The 25,855-nt window shown below is 37.8% G+C and overlaps 1 protein-coding gene across 1 annotated transcript in view; it reads left to right on the plus strand.

The window, feature by feature from the left end:
- The window catches only part of Pdk (pyruvate dehydrogenase kinase), a 46,219-nt gene that overhangs the window by 19,907 nt on the left and 457 nt on the right, over positions 1-25,855 (plus strand). The window contains exons 2-8 of the mRNA XM_074108395.1: positions 11,654-11,711; positions 16,316-16,465; positions 17,168-17,352; positions 18,817-19,014; positions 19,713-19,879; positions 20,742-20,856; positions 24,150-24,259. Coding sequence (XP_073964496.1) covers positions 11,654-11,711; positions 16,316-16,465; positions 17,168-17,352; positions 18,817-19,014; positions 19,713-19,879; positions 20,742-20,856; positions 24,150-24,259 — 983 coding nt within the window. The remainder of the gene's footprint in view (positions 1-11,653; positions 11,712-16,315; positions 16,466-17,167; positions 17,353-18,816; positions 19,015-19,712; positions 19,880-20,741; positions 20,857-24,149; positions 24,260-25,855) is intronic.

Raw genomic sequence — 25,855 nt, forward strand, 5'->3', positions numbered from 1 at the left:
TTTTAGATAATATTTAATATTTTTTTTAATCTCCCGCCATTTTTTTGCAGACGCCATGTTGAAATATTATATTTCCTATGCTATGCCACTGACAGTTATGTATGACGAATCTAATGAGACCTCATGTCAAAATCTGTCCAGCGGTTTAGGCTTAAAGAGGACCAAAGAAATGGACATACATACCCACATACATACGCTCGAAAAACATAACCCTTCTTCGGGCGGTCGGTTAAAAACACCAAGCCCTATTATAGTACGAAAGTGCAAGACTCGAACTTCGTATTTTGCCGTTCCGCTGGCGCTTATATTATTAATACGAGAGTGAGAGGGACGGTACGATACAAAATTCGATATTCAAATTTTGTAGTAGCCCCCCAGCGCCTATAGGGCCCTGTTTCTCAAAGCATATTATTATTAGTCTAATAACATGTGTTTTGTCTCATAAATTGTATGAAAAAATGACACAAAACACACACAAGAGCGTTTTTAGATTATCCGATCCGATATCGGTATCGGACGCCGATGCGATATCGGGGCAAACAAAATGTATGGAATATGATCCGATATCGGATCGGATAATCTGAAAGACGGCAGGGCTACTACGAAACTCGAAGTTCGTGTCGTGCGGTCCCTCTCGCTCTCATATTAAATACTATAAGTGTCAGAGGAACTGCACGACACGAACTTCGAGTTTCGCGCTTCGTGGTAGCCCTGCAGGTACATATTTCATACATATTAACTTGATAATCTGAAAACGCTCTTATATGCTTCGAGAAACAAGGCCCAGGACACATCACACACACTTGGGCGGTTTTTATTTTTAGTGTTGCCAGCCAGTGACACTGTTTACCCTCTAAGCCCCATTAACGTCGAAAATTACCGTATCGCTAAATAATTGGCGGCATTGGCATTGGCACCCATTCAACGGATGACAGCAATCACCAATAGAAATGGTAAAGTTCCGTGATCGTTACGGAAAACAACAACGTATTTATATTCTGTTGCCAATTCACGTAAATTCTGTTTTTTTTTTTTATTTTACAGTCATTCCATTCATTCCTGAACTGACGTAGAACTGGGGTTGCCAACTTTCAACTGATGCTATTGGTTCTTCACTGGTTGTTCGTCATCGGATTGTCTTCAAACTTGGAACGCATATATAGCTTGGATGACAAAGCAGAATGTAAACAAAACGTGCCGTTACCAAAAAAAGGTTGTAGAGTAGTGCATTTGAATTTTTTTATTGTAGTGTAATGTATTTTTGTTGTTTTATTGTTCTAAATCTGCTGCTGTAATTGCAACCCCTGCTGTAATCTAGTCCTTATATTTATACTCGTACTTTTTTTTTGCAAAAGGTTGCCTAGAAGAGATCGCTCTGAAGCGATAAGGCCGCTTGTTGCATATCTTGTAATTTTCTCTCTGTGTACCTGTTTTCTGTATCGCTTACTATTGTGGTGTGTAATAAAGAGTCATTTATTGTACTGAAACATGACATATTTGACATGAATCGACCAAAATATCATTCTTTGCTACCTATGTTTATAACCTCCTCTAATTATTTTTGTTCTAACATGATTCAAATGACAGATGCCAAACTGAAGTAACTAGAGTCCCTCCTACTGTTACGCAAACTATCGATAGTTTTGCATGTACCATCAGCCAGATAAGTGGTCTATCAATTTTTAAACAAGTTCCTATCAAATGAACATGGCGCTAAAGTCGAACTTTCTTTGACAGACACGTCTATTGGCATTATTGTTTTATGACATGCAAACGATTATCAGCTTTAGGGTGGTAGACCACATATTTGTTGGTTTAATTAAACGTTACGCTATCGAACTGAAAGTCTTATTTGAATTTTAAAATATAATTTATTCAACACTTGGAGTGTCACTTAATAATAAGTTCGTTTATTTTACCGCTTTCATTTTTACCGATAACCCTCACCTCTAGCAATTGCGGCGTATTGAAACTACATTGTAAGGGCGTTCATTAAAGAAAGTAAGTTAATATAACACGTGACTACGCAGTAACAATTTGTTAGCAAATTTGAATTCAAATATTCCAACAATCAGCAGTTTTAATGTGATTACATTTTTTCAAGCATTATATCTCTGTTGGAAAAAAAAATTAAGTACCGCCTTACTAAGTTACATAATCATCATGTGTCATTTGAATCATGTTAGAACAAATAGAGTATAGTAGGTGTGATGATTCCATGACGAATAGTACGAGTATATATGGCCCTGGAAACTACTTTATTCTTAAATAGTTATCATCATATCAGCCGTGGTGGGTATGTATTATAATACCGATAAACGAAAGACCGAATTTCACAAGACCTATGGACGGAAGGCCGAATATTAAAACGTCGAATGGATATATGACCGAAAGTTTGAAATCCCGAAAGTACATTTGACCGGCAGCCTAAAACCCGAAGACTACAATCCCGAAGATCAAAATACCTACACTCGAAAGGTCGAAAACTCATAATGTCGAACAGTCATAATCACTACAAGTAAAATAATCGACAATCAATATATCGAAAATCAAAATACCGAAACTGCCGTTATACCAAAGACGAAACAAATATAGCAGGAAAAGATTTGTGCGAGCGAGCGAAGCGAGCGAGCAAGACGGTTCGCAGCAGAAGCGACTCGGATAGGTTAGGTTCAGAAGGCTAAGGCGGGAACGAAGCGGAGCGGAGCGGAGCGTAGTTCCCGCCTTAGCCTTCGATGTTAGGTTTTTTTTATAGCAGGCAAGATACTTAACTGCCACTAAGAAAGTAGGTTGGATAAGATTCAACAGCAAAGATCATTTGTGAAGCAATATTATCCGGGCTGCTATAAAAAAAAACCTAACATCGAAGGCTAAGGCGGGAGCTACGCTCCGCTTCGCTCCCGCCTTAGCCTTCTGAACCTAACCTATCCAAGTCGCTTTTGCCTCGAACCGTCTTGCTCGCTCGCTTCGCTCGCTCGCACATATCAAACTTTTTTTACTTTCGGTATTTTGTAGGTACTTTCGGTATTCTGAATTTCGATTTGTTAAGTGTCGATATTTCGACTGTAGGTAATATGATTTTTCGGTATTATAATACATACCCCATTTTCGGGATTTTGTACTTTCGGTCATTTAAAAATAGATATTTCGACCTTCGGTGTATCGGTTGTCGGTATTTTGTACATTCGGTATTCTGAATTTCGATGTGTTATGCGTCGACATTTCAACTGTAGGTATTATGATTTGTCGGTCTTATAATACATACCCGCCGTGGTCCACTGTTGGACATAGGCCTTCCCCATAGACCTTACCGTGTGACATGTAGTAACAAAGTAGCATTAATGAAGTAACAAAATAATCGTAAATAAATCAATGAAATTCAGTGAATAAAATAAATTTCATATCGTTTAATAAAGAGGTTGATAAATGATCAGTGATAATTGTTTATGAAAATCAAAAATACTATTTGAAATCATCCTATAAGTGGTTTGACGTCATCGGCACTTTTTGTCCGACCCCTGCCCATGATATTTATTTATTTAACTCGTTGGTGGTCGTCCTACGCTGCGCTTGCCGATCCGCGGTTTCCATTCGAGATTTTTTCGGCCCCAACGGCCATCTGGGGGCCTACCATGATCTTTTCATAAACGATCCAAACGCAGAGCAGTTCAATTTAGGCACCTAAACCACAGAATAACTAATAGTACTACCGTGCCTAAACTGAATCGTCGAAATTGGTACCACGTTTATTTCCCAGAGCTGAGTCTCAAGTGTTTACAAGTGAATGAAAGACCGATATTGTCTCTGGTCCGAAACTGAAACGCTAAGTCGCGAAAGGGATGCCGCTATATGCAAACCAAATATTGTATACTAAAACCACTTTATTTTGGAAAACCATAACTCTATGTCATTCCGTGTTCTTAGCAACCGTTGTGTTGATTACAAATAAAATGTTTACGCTGTCACTAATCCACGGGTCTCTTATCTCACTGAAAAATTAGTTTTATCAATGAGGAGTTAAGAAGCACAAAGTCGTCCTCGTACCTATGAAAAGTTATAAAACTTGAATAAAAGTTTAAAAGTTCTTGAAATTTAAAAATGTTCTAAGTAAAACACTTAAAATTCGAAAAGAATGAGTAACTTATACTACCTTATACTGAATTGCTAAATTTGACACTGAAGCGATTCAATTCCCACTCAAGTTAAGCGTCATGGTACGAAAACCGCTTGAAGTGAGTGAATGAAAATGTCTGTATCGCTGTCGCTGAACCGTGCTTGAACTGAATCGCTAAAGTAACGTCGTGGTACGAAATAGCGATGCAGTTAGTTTAGAGCCTAAACTGAATCGTATTAAGAGAGCGTGGTAGGCCCCCTGTTCTCCGTGTTATACAAGTCTGCCCATTGCCACTTCAACGAGCTATTTGCTTGGCTATGTCAGTGACCCTCGTTCTTCTACGTATCTCTTTATTTTTTAAATAGTATTTGTTATGATTTGTGGATTGGCTCCAACATTGGTATATTGGACGTAAATTGGCCCAGACTTTGGACTTCACGTGTGAATTGTTATTGTCGTCTAGACAAAGTTGGGATTGCTTGCTTTATTTATAAAATTGTGATGAGTTCAAAGTACAACATGCGTCTTTTTTTATACATTTTTATTTACGAGAGTAGATTTTTTTGGAGTTATTTTTGGAGTTGGTCTCACCAAATGAAATGTAATGATGGCGTTCCAAAACAGACTTGGCTTAAACGGATGCAGTATCCAGGCTATATTTCTTAAGAAAAGATTGACCGATTTCGATGCGGTTTCTTTTACATGAAAGCGAGATTCCTTGCGGTGGTCCTAAGTTATGTTTCATTAAAATCGGTGCAGTCTTTTTTGAGATATTAAACTTTGAAATGACAATGTTGGGAGTTTTTAAATTTTTCTAAGTTGGTTAAGTAATTTCCTTGTATACTTCACAAAGGTAATATCTATTCATTTGAGCTTTTGTTGTTTGTTTGTTCAAACAATAACCACCGAAACCGGTGGTTTGGGCTGTGCGTTGATGAGTCAGTCAGGTTTTTCTTTTGTCATTAAGACGTTCTGCGAATTTCTGAGTTGTGTGATGATTTATTAGACGTGTTGGTTTTCTGACACGTTTATGTATGGAAGATGTTTATGTTTGTCCGTCTACTTTTTGTTGCTCGTCGACTTTGTACTCGCGCCCACGTGTTTTGTTTTAAAGCATTTGACGCAAATTTTACGTAGGCACAGTAAATAATAGAGCTGGTGTGAAAATCTAGAAGATTGTTTCGCATCTTGAAAATCAAACCGTCATTAAACAAAAATTTTCACCTCTCAAAAATGACACTGAAGCATTTTAACACATTTAAACCGCTAAACCGATTTAGATGAAATTCGGTATACAAATCGTTTGAGTCCCGGGGAAGGATATAGGATAGTTTTTATCCCGGATAGTTCCCGCGGGATAGTGATAAAAGAATTCTATCCAGACAGAGTCGCGGGCAACAGGCTAGTTTATAATACTTATAGTAGAATATTATTAGGATTGTTATGATTAGGTTATCAGTCATTGGGTTATTGGGTTGAGTTAATTGGGTTATTTTATTGATTACTAGTTTACCCGCCCCTTCGTATGCGTAAACTATTCGATCTGGTAGTTACAATTGAAATTCCGGGATTTTATAAAATTCCCATAATTTATATCGTGGTCTTCATTGAGGTTGTGTTAAAAACAACTGTACAAAATTTCATGACTCTAAACCCAGCGGTTGAAATTTCGAGATTTTGTCCCTATCCCTTGGGAATATCGGGATAAAATGTAGCCAAAGTGTTATTCCAAACGTCCAGCTATCTACGTACCAAATGTCATCCAAATGCGTTTAGCCAAGGTTCAGCCATTTTAGCGTGAAGGAGTATCAAACATACACAAATACACGCACACACACACACAAACACACACACACACACACACACAAACTTTCGCATGTTAAAACTATTTACAAATCCTTAATCAAAAAGACCGTCGTCCATTGTCAGTTAATTGTTGATAAACACAATGATTAAGTAATACTTGGTCGCCGGTTCACCTTGAGGCCACACGTAAGCACGCTAACTGTAAACATACCTATTGTTTATGTCCGGAACGTAATTATACAGATCTCGAGTGTTCTTAGCATTGACAATACCTTATAGCTAGGGTTGCCATCCGTCCCGTATATACGGGACTGTCACCGTAATTGATCATCCCGTCCCGTATTACTGCATGCCCCGTATTTGGACAGAATGGAGCGGGCGCGCGGTCTTACTTACTAGTAGTAATTTAATGTTTAAAGATGTCGAAAATACAAACTGAGACATGGATGCACAGAAAAACCAGAAAAAGAGACCAGCATTGGGAATCGAACCCAGGTCCTCAGCAATCCGTGCTGCGTGAAATAACCCCCTACATCACTGCTGGACAGGAATCTAGACACGAATTTTTCCTATGCATACATATCTCAGGTTAAAGATGTTTAATTGTGAACTCAATTTCTATTAAAAATGTTGATTTATTTAAACTTTGTGTATTTATTATTTATTTTATACTTTTGATAGCAACTATGGTTGAGATCAGAGGGCATCTGTTAGGAAACACATTGTCGCTCACTACTTATGGTATAGTTGGAAAGCCACGTATCTCTATCTATCGTTGCATAATGTTATTTACGAGTTTTGGGCATCGAAAGAGAAATTGTCCCGTATTGGTTCCTAGAAGTTATGGCAACCCTACTTATAGCCTACCCAACGGAGACCAAAAACTCGTGTATAAGCGAATTTTGGCATAGTTGTAGGGAATGGTGTTTTAAACCACATACTAAAAGTACTGATGGGTGGGGGTGGGGGTGGAGCTAACAAAGTGTAAAGGTCCCTTTTTTTAGTTATTCGTAAATAGCTCGTAAAAGCTGGCCCACAGCAAAAATTGTTCTAAGAAACAAAGACATAAGTAATCTTCATAAAATTTTCGACAAAAAAGATTCTATTCATTTTTTCTCTGAGATCAATACTTCATGAGATATGGTAGAAAGAAGATGGACAATAAAAAATAAACATATTTCTTTAAGTACGGCGATAGATGGTTGTTTGTTAGTCTTTCACGCAGAAACTACTGAACGGATTTGCATGAAATTTGCCATACATGCCATATACCCTGGACGCTTGGCTTGACCCACTTCCCGTGGTCGGATTGACTTGAAATTCGGCATACTTATACTTATGTAAATTTGGTGACAACACAATAATCTGGCAGTGACATCCTGGTAGTCCGGCCAGGATCGTCCCCGCAGGATAGAACTCCTCAACGGTAAATGGCATCGACTTGAAACTTGGTATCACCTTGTGGAACTTATCAAGTCTGCGACATTAACTGCGCGCAAACAGTACAACCACCAACGTCTTGATGCGAGTAAAAATCCTTCCAAGGAAATATGGCGCATCATAAATGATGAAATATCCTTGAAGCAGAGGGGTGGACCATATCTATTAAGGATGATACTGACACAAATGTGCCTGACGCTGACGTACCGGATAAGTTTAATGCCCATTTTTTAACAGCTGCCTCGAACTTTACATTACAGTGTAACTATGAGAAAAGCGTTGGATATTTGCGGCGCTGCTTATGTGATTTGAACATTCCTGATTTGATCTTACCTGACGTGACACGGACTGACCTCGACCTTGTACTTAGGAAAATGCTGAAGACTCGGACCACTATGGACGTTTACGACATCTCAGTGAATACTCTTCTGTCGATTTGGCCAGTATTGGCTGACAGACTGGTTACACTGATAAACGACATTTTTCGAAGTGGTATCTATCCGGATGTACTAAAAAATACGAGGGTTTGCCCCGTGTACAAAGGGAAGGGGGACATACATAAAACAGACGCATACAGACCAATTACAATAGTACCAAATTTTTCCAAGATTATTGAGAGTATCATTTCATCACACATTATGAACCACTTGGAGACTAATGACTTACTGACTGACAGACAGTTCGCCTACAGGCGCAATATGTCGACAACTCACGCTGCACACCAGATCTTTGACTCGATCATCATGAGTCTAGACAGTAAATTTAAGGTGGCCGGCATATTTTGTGACCTATCTAAGGCTTTTGACGTCATCAATAACGACCTTTTACTGACGAAACTCAAAATGTATGGTATCAGGCATAAAGTGTACGAATTGTTAGAGTCATTTTTGAAAAGTCGCAAGCAGACGGTTGAAGTAGTGATGTCGAACGGAGAAAAAATCAGGTCCAAGCCGGGTGACGTCACTATAGGTATTCCACAGGGATCCTCACTTGGAAATACACTTTTTTTAGCTTTTATAAATGACCTGCCTAGTGTTATCACTGACGGTCTCACTGTGCTCTTCGCTGATGATACTACTGTTGTAGTGAGCGCCACCACTTATGAGCAGCTAAACGACAAGATAAATAAAGTGTGTGGGCAGCTGCAGCAGTGGTTCTCAGCGAACGGGCTCATCATGAACCTCACCAAGTCGAACATCATGCTGTTCTCGGGTAGGGGTATCGTGTCACCGCCATCGATTGGTGGACCCATACCGCTATGCCAGCAGTGCAGGTTTCTGGGCTTCACACTAGATCCAAATTTGAATTGGAAGAATCACGTTGACTCCCTATGTGGCAGGTTAAGCAGTGCGGCCTATGCTTTGCGCAAATTAAAGCCCATTCTGGCAGATGATGCACTAAAGCAAGCATACTTTGCGTATTTCCACTCGTTGCTTTCGTATGGTACCATACTATGGGGAAACTCCACGGACTGTGAGCGCGTATTGGTTCTGCAGAAGCGGGCAGTGCGGGTCATTGCCGGTATCAACCAAAGGCAGTCGTGCAAAAAAATTTTCACAGAACTTGGTATCATGACCCTATCTTCGTTGTATTTGTTTCAAGTTATTATGTATACGCGCACAAACATATCTAACTTCAGTCGAATGGGCGTAGCTGGTAAGATCACTCGCAGCACGGGTCGCTTACGGGCAGTCCCTCATAGAATGGCATTAGCGGGAAAAAACCCGCGCGTTATAGGGCCCAAATACTATGAACACCTACCCTCACACCTAAAAAGCGAAAAGAACGATGAAACGTTTAGCCGTCGACTAAAAGACCTTTTGTTGGAAAAAGCGTTTTATTCCGTAAATGAATTTATGAATCTGACATTTTAATTTTATTGTTTAAATTGTTATTATTATTTCTTGTTTTTATTTTATTGTTTTATATTGACATTTAAATTGTTACTCAATTATTGCCTAATGTATTAATCTTAACGTATCCTTGACATTTATTCTTTATATACATTTCAATGTGTTTTCAGTCTGACGATCCCTTAAGGAGAACCAGTCTAATTTTAATTGTTTACATTCACATGACATGCTTAGAATTTTATTTTTTATAATTATTACTAATCATATTACCTTTGACGATTTCAATACAAATTCTTATAACTGACATTTATGTAAATTATAATGTAATGATGTATTGAATGAATAAATAAACTAAAAACTAAACTAAACTATGGAAATGTAGTTTTTGGATGACAATGAAAGTAGAATCCACAAAAAGTACAGACAGCAGTAAAGTTTTTATTAAAAATGGAATGTTTAACGAACGCTTTTATAGAAGGATCCTAGTTAAATTCGTTTACGACTCTCGTGGAGAATTTATACGATACACAGTCAGTAGACTATAAATTGTAAATTACTTAACGCTTAGGATTCAGGGCCATTTTTCCAATTCGTTGGTTCAGAAAATGGCGTTTGTCCTTATTGAAGTTGTCGAAGCGTACAACTATGTTGTGGGCGACTTGTATTACGTTATCGAGAAAACATATTACTACGTTAATGCCTGTTTTAACCCCCGACGCAACAAGAGGGGTGTTATAGTTTGACCGCTATACGTGTGTCTGTCTCTGGCACCGTAGCTCTTAAACGGGTGAACCGATTTGAATGCAGTTTTTTTATTTGATAGCAGGTTTTCTAGCGATGGTTCTTAGAAATGTTTTATTAAAACCGGTTCAGCCGTTTTTGAGATATACAGGGTTATTTGTAATTCACTAGCATCCTTTTAACCGACTTTTTAAAATGGAGCCGTAAAACAAAAAACATTTGTTTAAGTGGTACGAGTTTAGGGTTAAAATGATGCTGAGTGAATTACAAATAACCCTGTATATTGTAGTTTGAAATGTTAATTTCGGGGGTTTTCAACTTTAAGTTGGCTAGGTTTTTTTCGGTAAAATTAATTTGATTTGAACTATTTTGATTATAGTTTATAAAATCCTACTAAGTTGTCAAGAGAAAACAGCTATATGAAATGACAATTACTTAATTACCTTATAGAAGGGGGAGGCCTTTGTTCAGCGGTGGACGTCTTCCGCCTGATGATGATATTCATATTCATATTCATATTCATATTCATATTTATTCATTCAAATTCATGCTCATTACATTATTAGATGGTAGTTTTACAAGACGGTAGGTACATGACACCCTGTAAGGGTATAGAATGTCTATGTATTAAAATATTTACTTAAGTATAATTATTTATGACACATTTTATATAATTCTTATTTTTCTCTTCTTATCTTAAATTATTCATTATAATGTCAATACAATTTATGTTAAAATTTAATGTCAATTTCTTTAAATTATTATAATTATATTTATCGCTTTATTTGGTAGGTACATGAGATTTTATACAACATAATGATGATGATGTATCGTGGATTAAATGTCCTTACGTCATTTTTTTTTTATTTTTTTTTTTATTCCACTGGATGGCAAACGAGCAAGTGGGTCTCCTGATGGTAAAAGATCACCACCACCCATAAACATCTGCTATACCAGGGGGATTGCAGATGCGTTGCCAACCTAAAGGCCTAAGATGGGATACCTCAAGTGCCAGTAATTTCACCGGCTGCGACTGTGTGCGACGTTATACGTCATAACATAACAAGTTATTATTTGTTCTGTCGATATTATTTGATATGGTCGTGTCGGTTGACATATTTGGACAGCCAGTTATATATTTATACACATATTTAGGTATATTTTATAATGTGTCAATATGGCAGAACTATTTATAGGATTATACTGTACCAGTAAGCCGTGGTGGCTTAGTGGTTGACCTATGGCCTCTAAGCAGAGCAGAGGGTCGTGTATTCAAATCCGGGCTCGCACCTCTTGAGTTATTAGAGATAAAAGCCAGCTTTTGTAGATTTAATACACGTTATAACTAACATAAGTTAAAGGAAACCTTGTAAATAATGCGCATTTGCTATTGCGACTATAGATAATCTTAATCTTGACATTCTAATGTTTTCAAGATTACGTTAGTAAATAGGAATTGAATTCCAAAGTTTATCGTTTCTTTTTAAAAAAATTTTTTTACCGTTTTTATGTTTTGCGTAGATCTAAGGTAGTCATTGAAAGTTTACCCCTTTACCCCTTCCAACCCCTTTACTCCTACCTTTTACCCTTTTCGCCACTTTTTTTGTAAATTGATCTGAAGTTTCATCTTTTTATTTTGACAACGGCTATTTATTTATTATTGTGTTTCATTTACTGACTGCATTATCTTTTGTTTCAGGTTTAAATGCGTGCGAAAAGAAATCTTATATATTCCTCAGGAAGGAACTGCCAGTAAGGTAAATATATATTTTCTACTCCTATATTATTATTATCTGTGATTTACTTACTCACGAACACTAATTTAAGAACGAACATACATAACAAGACTTTGGAAAAGTCTGTACTTTATCCCTAATAACGAGACTTCGTAATGTTGCTAGAATGACACGCTGCCACTTTTACAGCAAAAGCAAAACTAACTCAACAAATTACTAAATTAGTATGATTTTTTTTTATGTCATTAGCAATACCTACAGATGACTTCAGAGTGTCATCCACTGGGTATTAGCATGTCGAACACTAGAACATTTAGTTACATTGTGTATCTGTTGTAAAATGTTAAGTATTATTAGATTTGACAGTTGAATAATAATATCATTATCTATATTATTCACAAGTATACGGGTGGTTATCGTTGCGTTGTTTTTCATTGTTATCTTGTGATATTTAATGTTTTTATGTTCGAATGTTGACTTATGAGATTATGTGGTTATTTACCACCTACCAACTGTTATGTCAATGCAACGGTTTATATGTTACTAGTTTTTACTCGCGGCTTTGCCTATCATATCTCCTCTCGTGTCTATCAATGTGTCGTGACCACTCCTTTTAAAAAACCCTAATTAGTTTGTATGTGTTTTTTGTGTTGTTTATGTCTTTTTTGTTTTTTTTTGTGTATAATTTGAATTTGACAGCGCGTTGTTTTTTTAACTGTAATGCTGTATTTTTTTATTGACAAATAAAAATAAATAAACCTCGTGTTCGGATCCGAAATAGACGTGCTTAATAATGTGTTAAGTACCAAAATGTTTATTTTAACAATTTATAATGAAATAAGAAAATAATATGTTTTATACAGATTATTGTAAAAAAATGAGCAGATTTTATTATTTTACTCCGGGTTGCCCTACAAAATTAACTTTAATAAAATTATGTCTTTTATAATTCACTTTTAAATGTGAAATGTTTTATTATTTCTGCGAAACTGAACTATAAAGCCACGCTTCGTTAGTCTCGTTGTTCATAATACTTTTTTTGGACTCAAGTTATTGATATTAAAAAAAAAAAACTTTTTTACTTCTCATGCTCGTAAAGTTCGTGTTTATGCTGGGGTCTAGGCGTCATAAAATGACTTTTTATGCTCTAGTGCTCTAGTGCTTTATGCTCTAGTAAAATCTTCGTCTAAGACCAAGGCTATCAGGTGTAAACAACCACAAGCAAAAAAGTTTCTACATATTTTTTTAATATTTTTTAATTTATATAAAACTAAAAATCAATCAAATAAATCAAAATAAATTAATAAAAGTAAATATTTATAATTATATTAGCAATATATGAAAAATAAAAGGTACCACCCAGTATAATTTAACAAAATGACATGTAATAATGATATTACCAATAAAGGAGTATGAGTATGAGTAAGAGAACAATGTTTCCACTGTTGTTATTTCATCTCCTCGCAATCGAAGTGAAAAGCAGTGTAAAACTCGAGCATTCAACCCATTTTCCCCTCGACGTGTCTATCCACCCTCGCCGTACCGGCTCGAACGCCTTGGGTGAAATGGCTCGTTTTATGCTCTTGTTGTACAAGGGGAAAATGGGTTGAATGCTCGAGTTTTACACTCTGCTTTTCACTTCGATTGAGAGGAAATTAAATAGCAACAGTGGAAACCTGGAAACAATTTGTTCCCTTAGGTTACTTTTATTTTTCTTGCATTGCTATATAATTATATTTTTTTAGTTTTATTGATTTATTTGATTGATTTTTAGTTTTACATTAAACTTTTTTGTTTGTGGCTGTTGACACCTGATTACCTTGGTCTTAGACGAAGATTTTACTTTATGCACTAGAGCATAAAAAGTAATTTTATGTCGCCTAGATCCAGCATAAATAAAAACTTTACGAGCATGAGAAGTGAAAAAGTACTTTTCTGTCAATGGCCCACAGATGCGCGTTCCTACCAAGTGTATTGAAACATTGATTTTAAAACTCGTTTATCGACAATTAAACGTGTTTAAATTGCAATTTCTAGAAGTCACGATATGGTTATATAACACCATAACAGAGGTTACGATACGACATCATAATCGTAAGACACAGATAACAGAAACACCATGGCGTGGTTTATGCAAGATAAAACTAAGATAACCTTGTGTTATCGTTTTATTTCAGTTCTTTTTGGTCAAGTGTTGAATTATAAATACGCTTTTAATGTTTACACTATTTTATTACAGTACAGTCAACTATACCTAAAGAGCGATGCCGTCAAAGTTAGAAAAATAGTACGACTAACCATAATGAATGAATGACAATAATTTAGTTGACTTTTTTTTACAATTAAGTTTATGTTAAAAATGTCATTTTTAATACAAGCTTTTTGCTGGCTGTACTTGCATTGTCATCTTAAATATATTTCCGTACCAAATTTCAAGTCGATGCTCTATTAACCGTCACCATCAGATTATTGTATTGTCACCGGATTTTTTTTTATACGACTGGATGGCAATCGAGCAAGTGGCTCTCCTGATGGTAAGAGATCACCACCGCCCATAAACATCGGCAACACCAGGGGTATTGCAGACGCGTTGCCAACCTAGAGGCCTAAGATGGGATACCTCAAGTGCCAGTAATTTCACCGGCTGTCTTACTCTCCACGCCGAAACACAACAGTGCAAGCACTGCTGCTTCACGGCAGGATTAGCGAGCAAGATGGTGGTAGCAATCCGGGTGGACCTTGCACAAGGTCCTACCACCTACAAAAGTATGCCTCATTTCAAGTCAATCTGACCACTGGATCAAATTTCATTTGCACGGTTTGACCCGCACATACATAACTAAAAATAGACATACATACATTGCAAGTTAAATAAAAGCTTGTAAAAACAGAGTTTTTTTTTCATAGAGGCCTGCAAAAGTGTTTTCACAGCTTCTCTGCAGGATGCAGTTTAGTTTGTGCATACATATTTTTGTGACTAACTGTATCGAACTCTTTATTGTTGACTGTACCTACTGGCTGTTGCAGGCGGTTTCGCTAGTCTAGTATAACCATTTAAATCTGGCAGTCCAATGGATTCAAGGGTTTTTTATAAATTCCCATGCGGATTCCAATTAAACCACATCGTAGTTTTAACTTACGTTGTATGACAAAATTCATGTGAAGAAACAATACGTCTAACATTTGGTAGCGTGGTGAACGGTTTTATTCGGTCCTGCCCTACGATTCACTTTTTGAATATAGGACTGAGACATTTTCACTTTTTTAGTAAATCACGAAATGACAGCTTATGATTTGAAGCAAAAATCTTTACAACACTTTTTTTATTTTTATTCTTGACTCCTTGCAACCCACCACTTCCTGGCTTTCTATCTATTGTCAAGCGTTCACGGAACGTTTTTGATACGCGACAAAGCGTAGATTGTGGAAATTTCAGTATTTTCGCGTTAAACTACTTATCTCTGTAAAGCATTCGATTTTTACATATTCGTGCAAGATGCGTTTGCGCTGTTGATGTTGTTTGCTCGACATTTTGCCAACGAAAATATAAAAGAAGAAAAAACTGGCGTCTTATTATAGGCTATTTTTTTGTTAATAAATAATAGTTTACAAAATTTGTATTGTAAATCTGATTATAAAAATATACCTCGTTGAGTTTCTTGCCGGATTCTTCTCAACAGAGGTTTTTCCGAACCGGTGGTAAATTTTTTTTTGACATTCATAAGTGCTTGTTTTAGCCTAAATTGAATAAAGATATTTTGACTTTGACTTTGTATATCTCCATTTTTTTCCTAAAAATAGCCATTTTGTATATCCAAGTTTTGGAGAGTTCAACCATTACCGCGAATAATCCTATTTTCTGATATAACTGACGGACGACTTAGATTTGTTTTGGGCACCAGCCTATAAGAATTAGGTATCCTAATTTTGTTTTTTTATGATAAAAATGTTTTTTAGTGAAGTAAGCTTGTAAACTCCCAATGAAACTTATAATTAATTATGCAGCCGCAACGACTGAGTTTAAAAGTGGACAATAGCTAATAACTCGTAATAAACAGTGTAGTTAGCTGTAATGAGTTTGCCCTCCAACACACAAGTGCTTAATCATTTTGTTATTTCATTGTATGTAATTTTTAGCATTCTCATTAATTTTAATCATCATAACGTAAGGCTTGGGGGGTCGTTCCTTGTATCACAATTGTACAGCCAGAATCAAATACCGCCAAAATGGTCAAATAGTTCGGCACGCGATACAAAATACGAGTATATGGCGTGCCGAACTATTTGAACACTTTGGCTGCTACGTTATATTTGATGCTGACCGTACTATTGCTTATTCTGTGGTATCACTCAATCTTAAAGGGGGAGAAGGGATCTTAGCTAATATGACGATTTTTTCTCTCCTAGATTTGTTCTGAGATAATTTTAAAAAGGTTTCCACATGAAGTACAAAATTTAAAGGACAATATCTGTTGAAGTTTGTTTGTTATAGAACAAAGGCCAAGGCCTCGCCACTTGCATCGGTTGCCTGCAACTCTTGCGACTCTCAGGATGCTCTTAAAAGCGTAATCGGAATGAATATCTTAACAACATAGAAACTAAACCCATCTCCCTCTCGCTTGCAGGTTGGCGAACATAATGAAGGAGATAGCGCTGCTTCCGGAGAACCTGTTGCGGATGCCTTCGGTGGGGCTGGTCAACCAGTGGTACGAGCGGTCCTTCGAGGAGATCATACGTTTCGAGAAGATGGAGCCGGAACAGAAGGTTTTGACTGAGTGAGTTAGTTTCCGCGTCATACAGCATTAAAAAAGTTATTATTATTATTGCTAGCCCGTTCTGTGCCACTGCTGAGAAAAGCCCCCCCTCCCCACCCCGCGATACTTCCACTGCTCTCTGTCCCCTGCATCCAAGGGCCAGTCCTCAGGGACAGAGAAGTAGTCCAGTTCATCCCGCCATCGCCGTCTAGGTCTGCCAGGTCGCCTTTTCGAGTTGTTGGGCGTCCGCTTCGGTTATCTTGGCCCACAACTCTTCCGGCATGCGGCGAACATGGCCAGCTCAGTCCACTTCAGCTTAGATAAAGTAAAGCTTCTAATTATTGTCTTGTAAATTATAACTAATATTATAAATGCGAAAGATACTGTCAGTTAGCTCATCCATCACGCTTAAATCGCTGAAACGATTTAAATTAAATTTGTTAAGTAGGCAGGTAAATTGAGAACTCGGGAAAGACATAAGATATTTTTAATCCCAGAAGATTGCGTAGTTCCCGCGGAATAACTATGAACCTAAAGTAATACCAACGAGAAGAGATAAATTATGTCCTGAGACAGAAAGGGAGCGAAATACTAATAATGACGTATCAGACAAAGATGAAGTATATCTCTTCTCATTGGCATTGCTTTACTAGAGATCACATATGAAACAAATAAATTTAAAATACCCACATGATATGTCGTATTAACGCTGTCACTTTGCAGGTTCTGTTCTCGTCTAGTCCACATCCGGAACCGTCACGCCGACGTGGTGCAGACGATGGCCCAGGGCGTCCTGGAGCTGAAAGAGTCCCACGAAGTGGACTGCGGCGTGGAGCACTCCATACAGTACTTCCTGGACCGCTTCTACATGAGCCGCATCTCTATACGGATGCTCATCAACCAGCACAGTAAGTAGAACAGACTAAATAGCCAGTAACATGTCATCAACGTAGGTGTGAGTGTGAAGAAAGCCAACTCATCAGCCGGAAGAAGCCCGCTGTTGAACAAATGCTTTTCTTTTTGGATGCCTGTCAACTCTTGCGTCTTCCGCTGACTCTCAAGAATCTTTCTCCGACGGTTATCTGTTCTTCGAGCGATGTGGCCTGCCCATAGCCTTCTTCTTTAATGCTCTGAGCTATGTCGGTGACCCTCTTCGGCGAATTTCCGTACCTATTCCAAGGTTATATCTCGTGAACTCCGAGCGTAGCTCTCTCCGTAGCTTGTTGCGTGACACTGAGCAGATCCAAAAGATGAGCAGCTTGTAAATGTAGTATCTAAAACCAATGGCCCAGGGCGTCCTGGAGCTGAAAGGGTCCCACGAAGTACAGTGCTCCAGACAGTACTTCCTGGACCGCTTCTATATCAGCCGCATCTCCATTCGGATGCTCTACAACCAGCATAGTGAGAAGAACAGTCTAAGTAGCCTGTAGAATGTCGTTAACGTAGGTGTGAAGCAAGTCGACTCATCAGCTGGAAGACATCTACTGTTGAGCAAATACTTCCCTCTTACGAAGGTCACAATGAAAGACATTTTCCAGGTATCAGTTGTCAACTCTCGCCCTCGCCATATAATCGGTCTACCTAGTGGGAGACCTGTCAACGCTTCATCTTCCGCTGACTCTCGAGACCCTTTCTCCTCCCAACGGTTGTTCTTCGAGCAATGTGGCTTACACAATATTATGTATATATTATAAAACATTTACTATGTCACACGGGCGGTACTAGAATTACGAATATCAACTCGTTAGACTCCTCAGTCTTCGGCTTCGTCCTTCTAATAGACTCTCGTTCGTACTTCCTTATTTACGGCCGTTAAAACATAATGTACTATTAAATTTAAAAAAATACTTTTTCACTTCTCATGCTCGTAAAGTTCGTGTTTATGCTGGATCTAGGCGACATAAAATGACTTTTTATGCACTGTGCATAAAATAAAATCTTCGTCTAAGACCAAGGTAATCAGGTGTCAACAGCCACAAACAAAGAAGTTCATATATATTTTTTTCATAATTTTTAATTTATATAAAATTAAAAATCAATCAAAATAAATCAATAAAACTAAAAAATATAATTATATAGTAATTCATGTAAAATAAAATGTACATAGTAAGTGAACAATTGTTTCCACTGTTGCTATTTCGTTTCCTCGCCATCGAAGTGAAAAGCAGAGTGTAAAACTCGAGCATTAAACCCATTTTCCCCTCGACGTGTCTATCCACCCTCGCCATACCGGCTCGGGTGGCTATATGAACGCCTTGGGTAAAATGACCCGTTTTATGCTCTTGCTGTACAATCTACTATAGTTTTCGTTGAGTAATTGATCTGCTAATAAAATGAAATTACATTTAAAGATATGTTCCCTCTCTCTTCAGCGATCCTCTTCGGAGAACAGCCGGTGGGAGCCAAGCAGTCATCCGTGAACGGCATGGGCAACGGCGGCCGCCACATCGGCTGCATAGACCCAGCGTGCGACGTCGTCGGCGTCGTACAAGACGCATATGAGAACGCGAGGTTCCTCTGCGACCGGTATTACCTGGCTTCGCCTGAGCTGGAGCTGCTGCAGTGTGGAGGTAAGTGATAATGTTGATGTATGGAAGTCGGTGGTGAAGGTTGCATCTTGATTGGCGTATTCGGAAGCGGTTTGTTGGCTTTGGAACAGAGGGTTGCCCCAAGGTAGAACATTGGGACCTATACTATTGCTTACTTAATTTAATGACAAAGGTACCAACCATGAGACACCTATGAAAACGCATAGAGTATTTAATTTTAATATTTTCTCTTGGAGTAATTTCACTTCATCGACTATTTATTACATATTAAAACAATTATTAGAACAACAGTAGAAGGATTATTATTTGCTTAAAAATACATTTCATCAACTATTTATGAGACAGAAGAACTAAATACCAGTACCAGAAAAATAGGTTAGGTTCGAACTGCGACCCCAACAAAAATAAATCAAATATTCAAAAAAGTATGAAATAATAAAATATGAAATGAAGGTAGTTTGCCAAATAAACTATCTATTAAATAATAATAGTCGTATTTCCAGAAATTAAAAATCGGTGATTTAAATTTACTCATTTTAATCATTCAATTTGTTTTGTATTTTTTGTATTGATTTAATGAATATTCGATGAAATAAAAAAATAGGAAACATTTAGGTTTAACTGATATTCGATTAAAAGTTTGTCGAAATTTCAAGGGTAAACCGTTCCATGCATATTCCCTATTATTAAGAAGGCATTATCCCATTTTTTCTTTCCAGTGCCTGATCTGCGGCCGATGCCGGTCGTCTACGTACCATCCCATCTATACCACATGCTCTTCGAGTTGTTCAAGAATGCGATGCGGGCGGTCATGGAACGCCATGAGAGCTGTCCGCCGCCCATCACCGTTAATATTGTGCCCGGGAAGGAGGACGTCTCTGTCAAGGTGAGGGCCATGGATTCAGGAAGGATATCAGAGCCAATGAGGGCTAATTGACAGCTTTGCTCGGGATAAAACTCGATAATGACCGTTTCCCCAGAGATAAGACAAGATAGAATCTATGAAAAGGATATATATAAATCGATCTATATAGATCGATTTGTCATCCCCCGAAAACCCCTACATACCAAATTTCATCGAAATCGTTTTGAATCCTTTTCTGAAATTCAGATTATAAATATATATATATACAAAGATATACAAAGTGTTAATTAAATAACTGAAAACCAGAAAGTAGTTTGCTCAGAATCGAGAGTAGAATCGATTACACTATGTTTTTAATTAGGTTGTGTTTGTGTTTTTAAAAACCTTTTATATTGTGCCCAGTCTAAAAGTTACGACTGCAACAGACACCAATGAAATGTTTTAGCAGGTGGCATACTATTTTGATAATTTAATACTGGCCGGTTTCCTGTCACTGAGTGATTTTCTTCTAAAAACGTCAATGCGCAACTGACAAATACAAATCATGGGTGTAGAGTTAGAAATGAAGTAGAATTACTGAGTTAGCAAAACACACGAATATCTTATAAAATAATGAAGGTATTCAAAAATAAATGCAATCAACTAACTTAAAATTAAAAAATATTTTTGGGGTGTCTGAGGTAACTTGTATATATAATGCTATTTTTTTGTAATAAACAGTTTTTCTTAGATATATATAAGAATTGCTCGTTTAAAGGGTATTAGATAAGTTGTTTTATTTGCGAAAAGATGTATAGATTTTGACCATGTGACGTCCCCTGGCTATAAAGCTGGGTCCGCTTTTGTAATTTTTACGGGATACATAGTATATGTTTGTGGGCAGATGTCTGACCGGGGCGGCGGCATCCCGCGCAGCGTGTCTGACCTCCTCTTCAAGTACATGTACAGCACGGCGCCGCAGCCCTCCAAGTCCGACGAGCACACCGTGCCGCTGGCAGGTCGGTGTTTTATTCATTTAGTTCCATCCAGCCTTCTTTTAAACACAAGTTCCGAGCATTTCTTCTTATGGGTGACACTTTCCCGGCCCGGATAATACCGACATGGAAATACCGACCCTGCTGTTCGTGTACACACACGCCCATAGAAACTGACATGAGCTTCTATGGGCGTGCAGACCAGCACCAATATCTGACCAAACAAGCGTGCGTAAGTATCTGATACGACTCTATTTCTAGGGCCGGAAGGACGTGTCAGATGTTTTTGCACGCTCCGCTGTGGCAGATATTAATGCTGGTGACTGTACACGAAGAACAGGGTCGGTATTTCCATTTCGGTATTATCCGGGCCGGGAAAGAGTGTTACCTCTTCTTATTACAACAAAACAGCTGCATATATCACCAGTTGTGATTGGTGTTGTTCTCAAGAATAAATACATCACAAACTATAATTGATTTTATATTTTACAATTTTTTATTTAGTTTCACCTGTCCCATTGTCTGTCCGTAGTCAAATCTTGCAAGTTAAATTCGACCAACTTCAAGTAGTTGGATTGACTTGAAATTTGGCATACTTAAATTGCGTGACATTACAATAATATAAAGAAAGAAAGAAAAGAAAGAAATACATTTATTCACATAGTATTAATTACAATAGACAACACGTAGAAAGAAGTAGTGTCATTGCGGTAATCTGGTAGTGACATCCTGGTAGTCCAGCTAGGATCGTCTCCGCAGGACGAAACTCTTCAACGGTTAATGGCATCGACTTGACATTTGGTATGCAAATGTAGTTTGGGTGACAATGCAAGTAATGTCGACAAAAAGTACATACAGCAAAAAAAGCTTGTAGTTTTTTTTTTTACTCTATATAATCTGTGTTGTATTTTATCTTGTTTGGCCACTGTTGGCAAATAAATATTAAGAAAATTATTCGTAGCGTGTGTGAGCCCTATAAGTAAAGAGATATAGTAGTTGAGTAGGTAAAATAGGGACCACAGAAAATTCTGCGATCAAACTGCACCGTTCGATCGATCCGATTTATCGTAAATTTTCACACGCACGCTACAGTTTATGGTAGCGTTTTTCATTTCAGTTCCAATAATAATACGAATAATACGAATGTTTGTTCTCGGGTCTTGGATGTTAAATATGTATTTAAGTATGTATTTATCTATATAAGTATGTTTATCCGTTGCTAGTATCCATAGTACAGCTTTGCTTAGTTTGGGACTAGTTCAATGAGGGCTATCGCGAATGAATTCGCCGCTAGAGGCGCTAGTGTAGCGTTCTCCGAATGTCAAATCTCATAGTTAGCTACGCGGGTTTATTTATAATTAGAATAGTTAATATTTGCATTACCTGAAATTAGTTATGGCAATTATGCGTTACGGGGCAATGATGTCTGTGTTTGACACAGCTTGTCTTTCGGAAACTTTAATTGTCCTCCTTTTTTCCGAACAAACGGACTTGTGGTTGCTGGATATTTTTATGGTACGGTTGGTGTACTAAACTTTGTTTTAACGTAATAACAATCTGAATAAAAAACCTCACGCAACAGTAAGTGAGACAAAAAACGATAGCCCTCATTGGTGTCAAGTATTATTTATTTATTTATTTTATTAATAGCAACTGACGACGCAATATCGTTATTTGTTATTATATTAATTCTGTGTGCTTACTAATAATAATAATATGGGTACCTTATGTCCGAAATAAATGATTTAATTTAATTTAATTTAATGTATAGCCCTAATTCATTCGTTCCGATTTATCTAGGTATTCGAATCCGAAACTATAGTTTTATCACACATAACTACGATGCGAATTATACAGTCTGATCATTAGGATATTTTTTAGATCTGGCCAGCGAAAGCTGTCCACGAGAAACGGCGGCAAATTTAAAAAATATGTGGCTGACAACACTTGCTCTGATTACGATGTTGATACTTAGAAATTAATGAAATTTTCCAGATATTAAATTATACTCGGGACTCTTCAAGCTGCATCAAAATTCATGTAGTAATGTGTGAAGGTTCATGATGCACTTAGGGGTCCCTTGGTAAATTTTATGACCTTTGCCAGTGCCCATTTACGTACAGTCCAGACGCATCAGTTTTCGGACCATTTTGACCAGATTGGCATTGTATAATATATCTTCTAACATTTTAATCTAACATAATCTTATCCTCCTGCGACCTATCATACAACAAAATATGACATCGAAATTTAAAACTTAATGTCTCATAGATAAAGTTGAATTTTTTTTTTGTAAATTTTAATGATACAGAGAAAATGACACTTTGTTCCTTTAAGATATAAGTTCTATTGCTAACAATATGTACTAGTATTATCACTTTGAACCCCAGGAGGTATAACATTTTGCATTTTGAGGTTAGTACCTAGGGGTAGGAGATTGAATTAAATAAAAATTTTCTAAGCCGGGCTAGAATGACAATATGTCAATTTTGACAGTCTCAAAAATAATACCAGATTAAACTTTCGTAAAAAATGCGTGGACACTTTCGCTGGCCAGAGTCTAGCATCTGTGGGCCTCATCACTTTGTTTTGCTGGCTTTAATAGGAGAAATGTAAATAATTTATAATAAAAAAAAACTTTCTGCCAAGTTTCATGCGGCGAATTCTTTTGTCAATGATGGTCTTTGCGAAAGCGCTGGTTAGTATGAGAGTGATGTGTAAAATAGCGCGCAATGCGATTCAGAATGTTGGACAGTTGTTCTTTGCGACAACTAGATGGCGCTAGAAGTCGTTACACTGTTAATATTTTTTTTCATCACACTTGCTCGTAAACAGTGTCGTAACATGCAGGCTACCTTGGTTGCAACCCCCCAAATAAAACCCTCGACCTTAATGAGCTTCTCGTGAAACCCGTGGTCGGTAAATGAGTCATTGCCCGTACTAATTTTCATGTCATGAAGCCCAAGGTCGGTAAATGAGTTTGTTACTGCATGGTGTGCTGGAGCGCGGCGCGCGCACGTCGGGCACATGCTGCGTGGGGTGGGGCGGCGCGGAGGCTGGCGCTGCCAAGAGCGTAGTCCGCGGTATCGGCAATTTTTGAAAAAATATTAGTTTTATCTTTTACAAATATACAATTTTACTCGCAAATGTGATGAAAAACATTATATGTCGCACGGGCGGTACTAAAATTACGAACATCGACTCATTAAAGCCCTCAGTCTTCGACTTCACGCTTCTAATAGACTCTCGTTCGTAATTCCTTGTTTACCGCCCTTAAGACACAATGCACTATTACGGTTACACTGTAATGTTCGCAGGTTACGGCTACGGCCTCCCGATTTCGCGTTTGTACGCTCGCTACTTCCATGGGGACCTGTGTTTGTTGTCGTGCGAGGGACACGGCACTGACGCAGTCATTTATCTTAAGGTAACCATTTTACTTTTTTAATTTTTTAAGGGGCGTAATGTGAGGGTATACTGCAGCGCTCTCTGTTCAATTTTAGGATATTATACTGGGAGTTAAATGAGATACTGAGGTTTGGTTCAATTACGTATATTACGAACCGTGTCCGGGAGACGACTAAAGGAGCGGGGCGCTAAGCCTTATGAGGCAGGCGCGCGGGGAATGCTGACCATGTTTATTGCATACATATGTGTAACCTGTCCCTATATCAATCAATCATCAAATCATCCCACATCCACCCACTGCTGGGTAAAGTCTCTTCATTTTCATGCCACTTTGCCCGGTCACGTGCCAGTCTCATCCGGGCCAATAAACTATTTTACCGACACTTTGGGCGTCTCCTGCGTTACCAAAATTGTCTCTGGCGTTACCAAAAAATCGTACTTCCAACAAGATATTTCACGGTTTAATAGGTTGAACTTACATAGGATGGCATGTTTTCATGTACATCATCTATTAAATTATAGAAAAAACATGTTTACTTACAAAAATCTGCAATTGTTTGAAAAATGTCGCGGACCGGTTATCAACCGACTGCCAGATGTCATCTGACCAACCTGCCGGCGGGCCAACGCGCTCTCTGCAGGGCTACTACGAAACTGGAAACTCGAAGTTCGTGTCGTGCGGTCCCTCGACACTTATACTATTTAATACGAGAGCGAGAGGGACGGTACGATACGAACTTCGAGTTTCGTAGTAGCCCTGCTGTTGCCAACTCCGGACTCCAGCGCTGCGGTATGGAAGGCAAAGGGAAAACAACACCATTGTCCTAAGAAAGCCGTCATGAATTGTTACCACGACCACTCTCAAAGAGTGTAGCGACTGAAACTGAGCGAAATTTAACATTGCACAGAAAATTGCATTACATCAAATGATCATATTTATGAACTATATATAATTAGGTACTTTACTCACCCGCGAAATTACGATAGCTTCGTCTTCAAGCTATTTATTAATTGTATTTGGTATTTAATAATCCGGCCTTAGTGTTCGATGTTAGTTTTTTTTATAGCAGCCCAGATAATATTGCTTCACATATGATCTTTGCTGTTGGATTTTAGCCATATGTTTATACTTTTCGATCATTATCCTCGATGTTTGTATAAAATGATAGGTTCGTCCTTTGCCTTTTAGACCTCAAAGAGACCTCTAAATTAGAGTCTGTTAAAATTGTTTAATAGATACAATAGAGACACTTATTAGAAGCTGAACATTTCTAGACATATTACAAATTTAGTTGCTATAATAATCTTCATGCTGATTCATTAAAACGTTCTTAGGCCTCTAGGTTGGCAACGCTTCTGCAATACCCCTGGTGTTGCAGATGTTTATGGGCGGTGGTGATCTCTTACCATCAGGAGACCCACTTGCTCGTTTGCCATCCAGTCGAATAAAAAAAAAAGTTTAGGATTACTCAATATACGGTCGCTTGAAAAGTATTTATTAGGGGCTTAAAAATTAGTCGCTTATTTAGTAGACCAATAATTACATTTGAAGGCGGAAATGACAGTTTAAAGAAGCTGCGTTAATTACAAACCTTATTATAATTATTATGCAACA

The sequence above is a fragment of the Choristoneura fumiferana genome, chromosome 27 (assembly GCF_025370935.1).
Source record: "Choristoneura fumiferana chromosome 27, NRCan_CFum_1, whole genome shotgun sequence".
NCBI classification, from domain to species: domain Eukaryota; kingdom Metazoa; phylum Arthropoda; class Insecta; order Lepidoptera; family Tortricidae; genus Choristoneura; species Choristoneura fumiferana.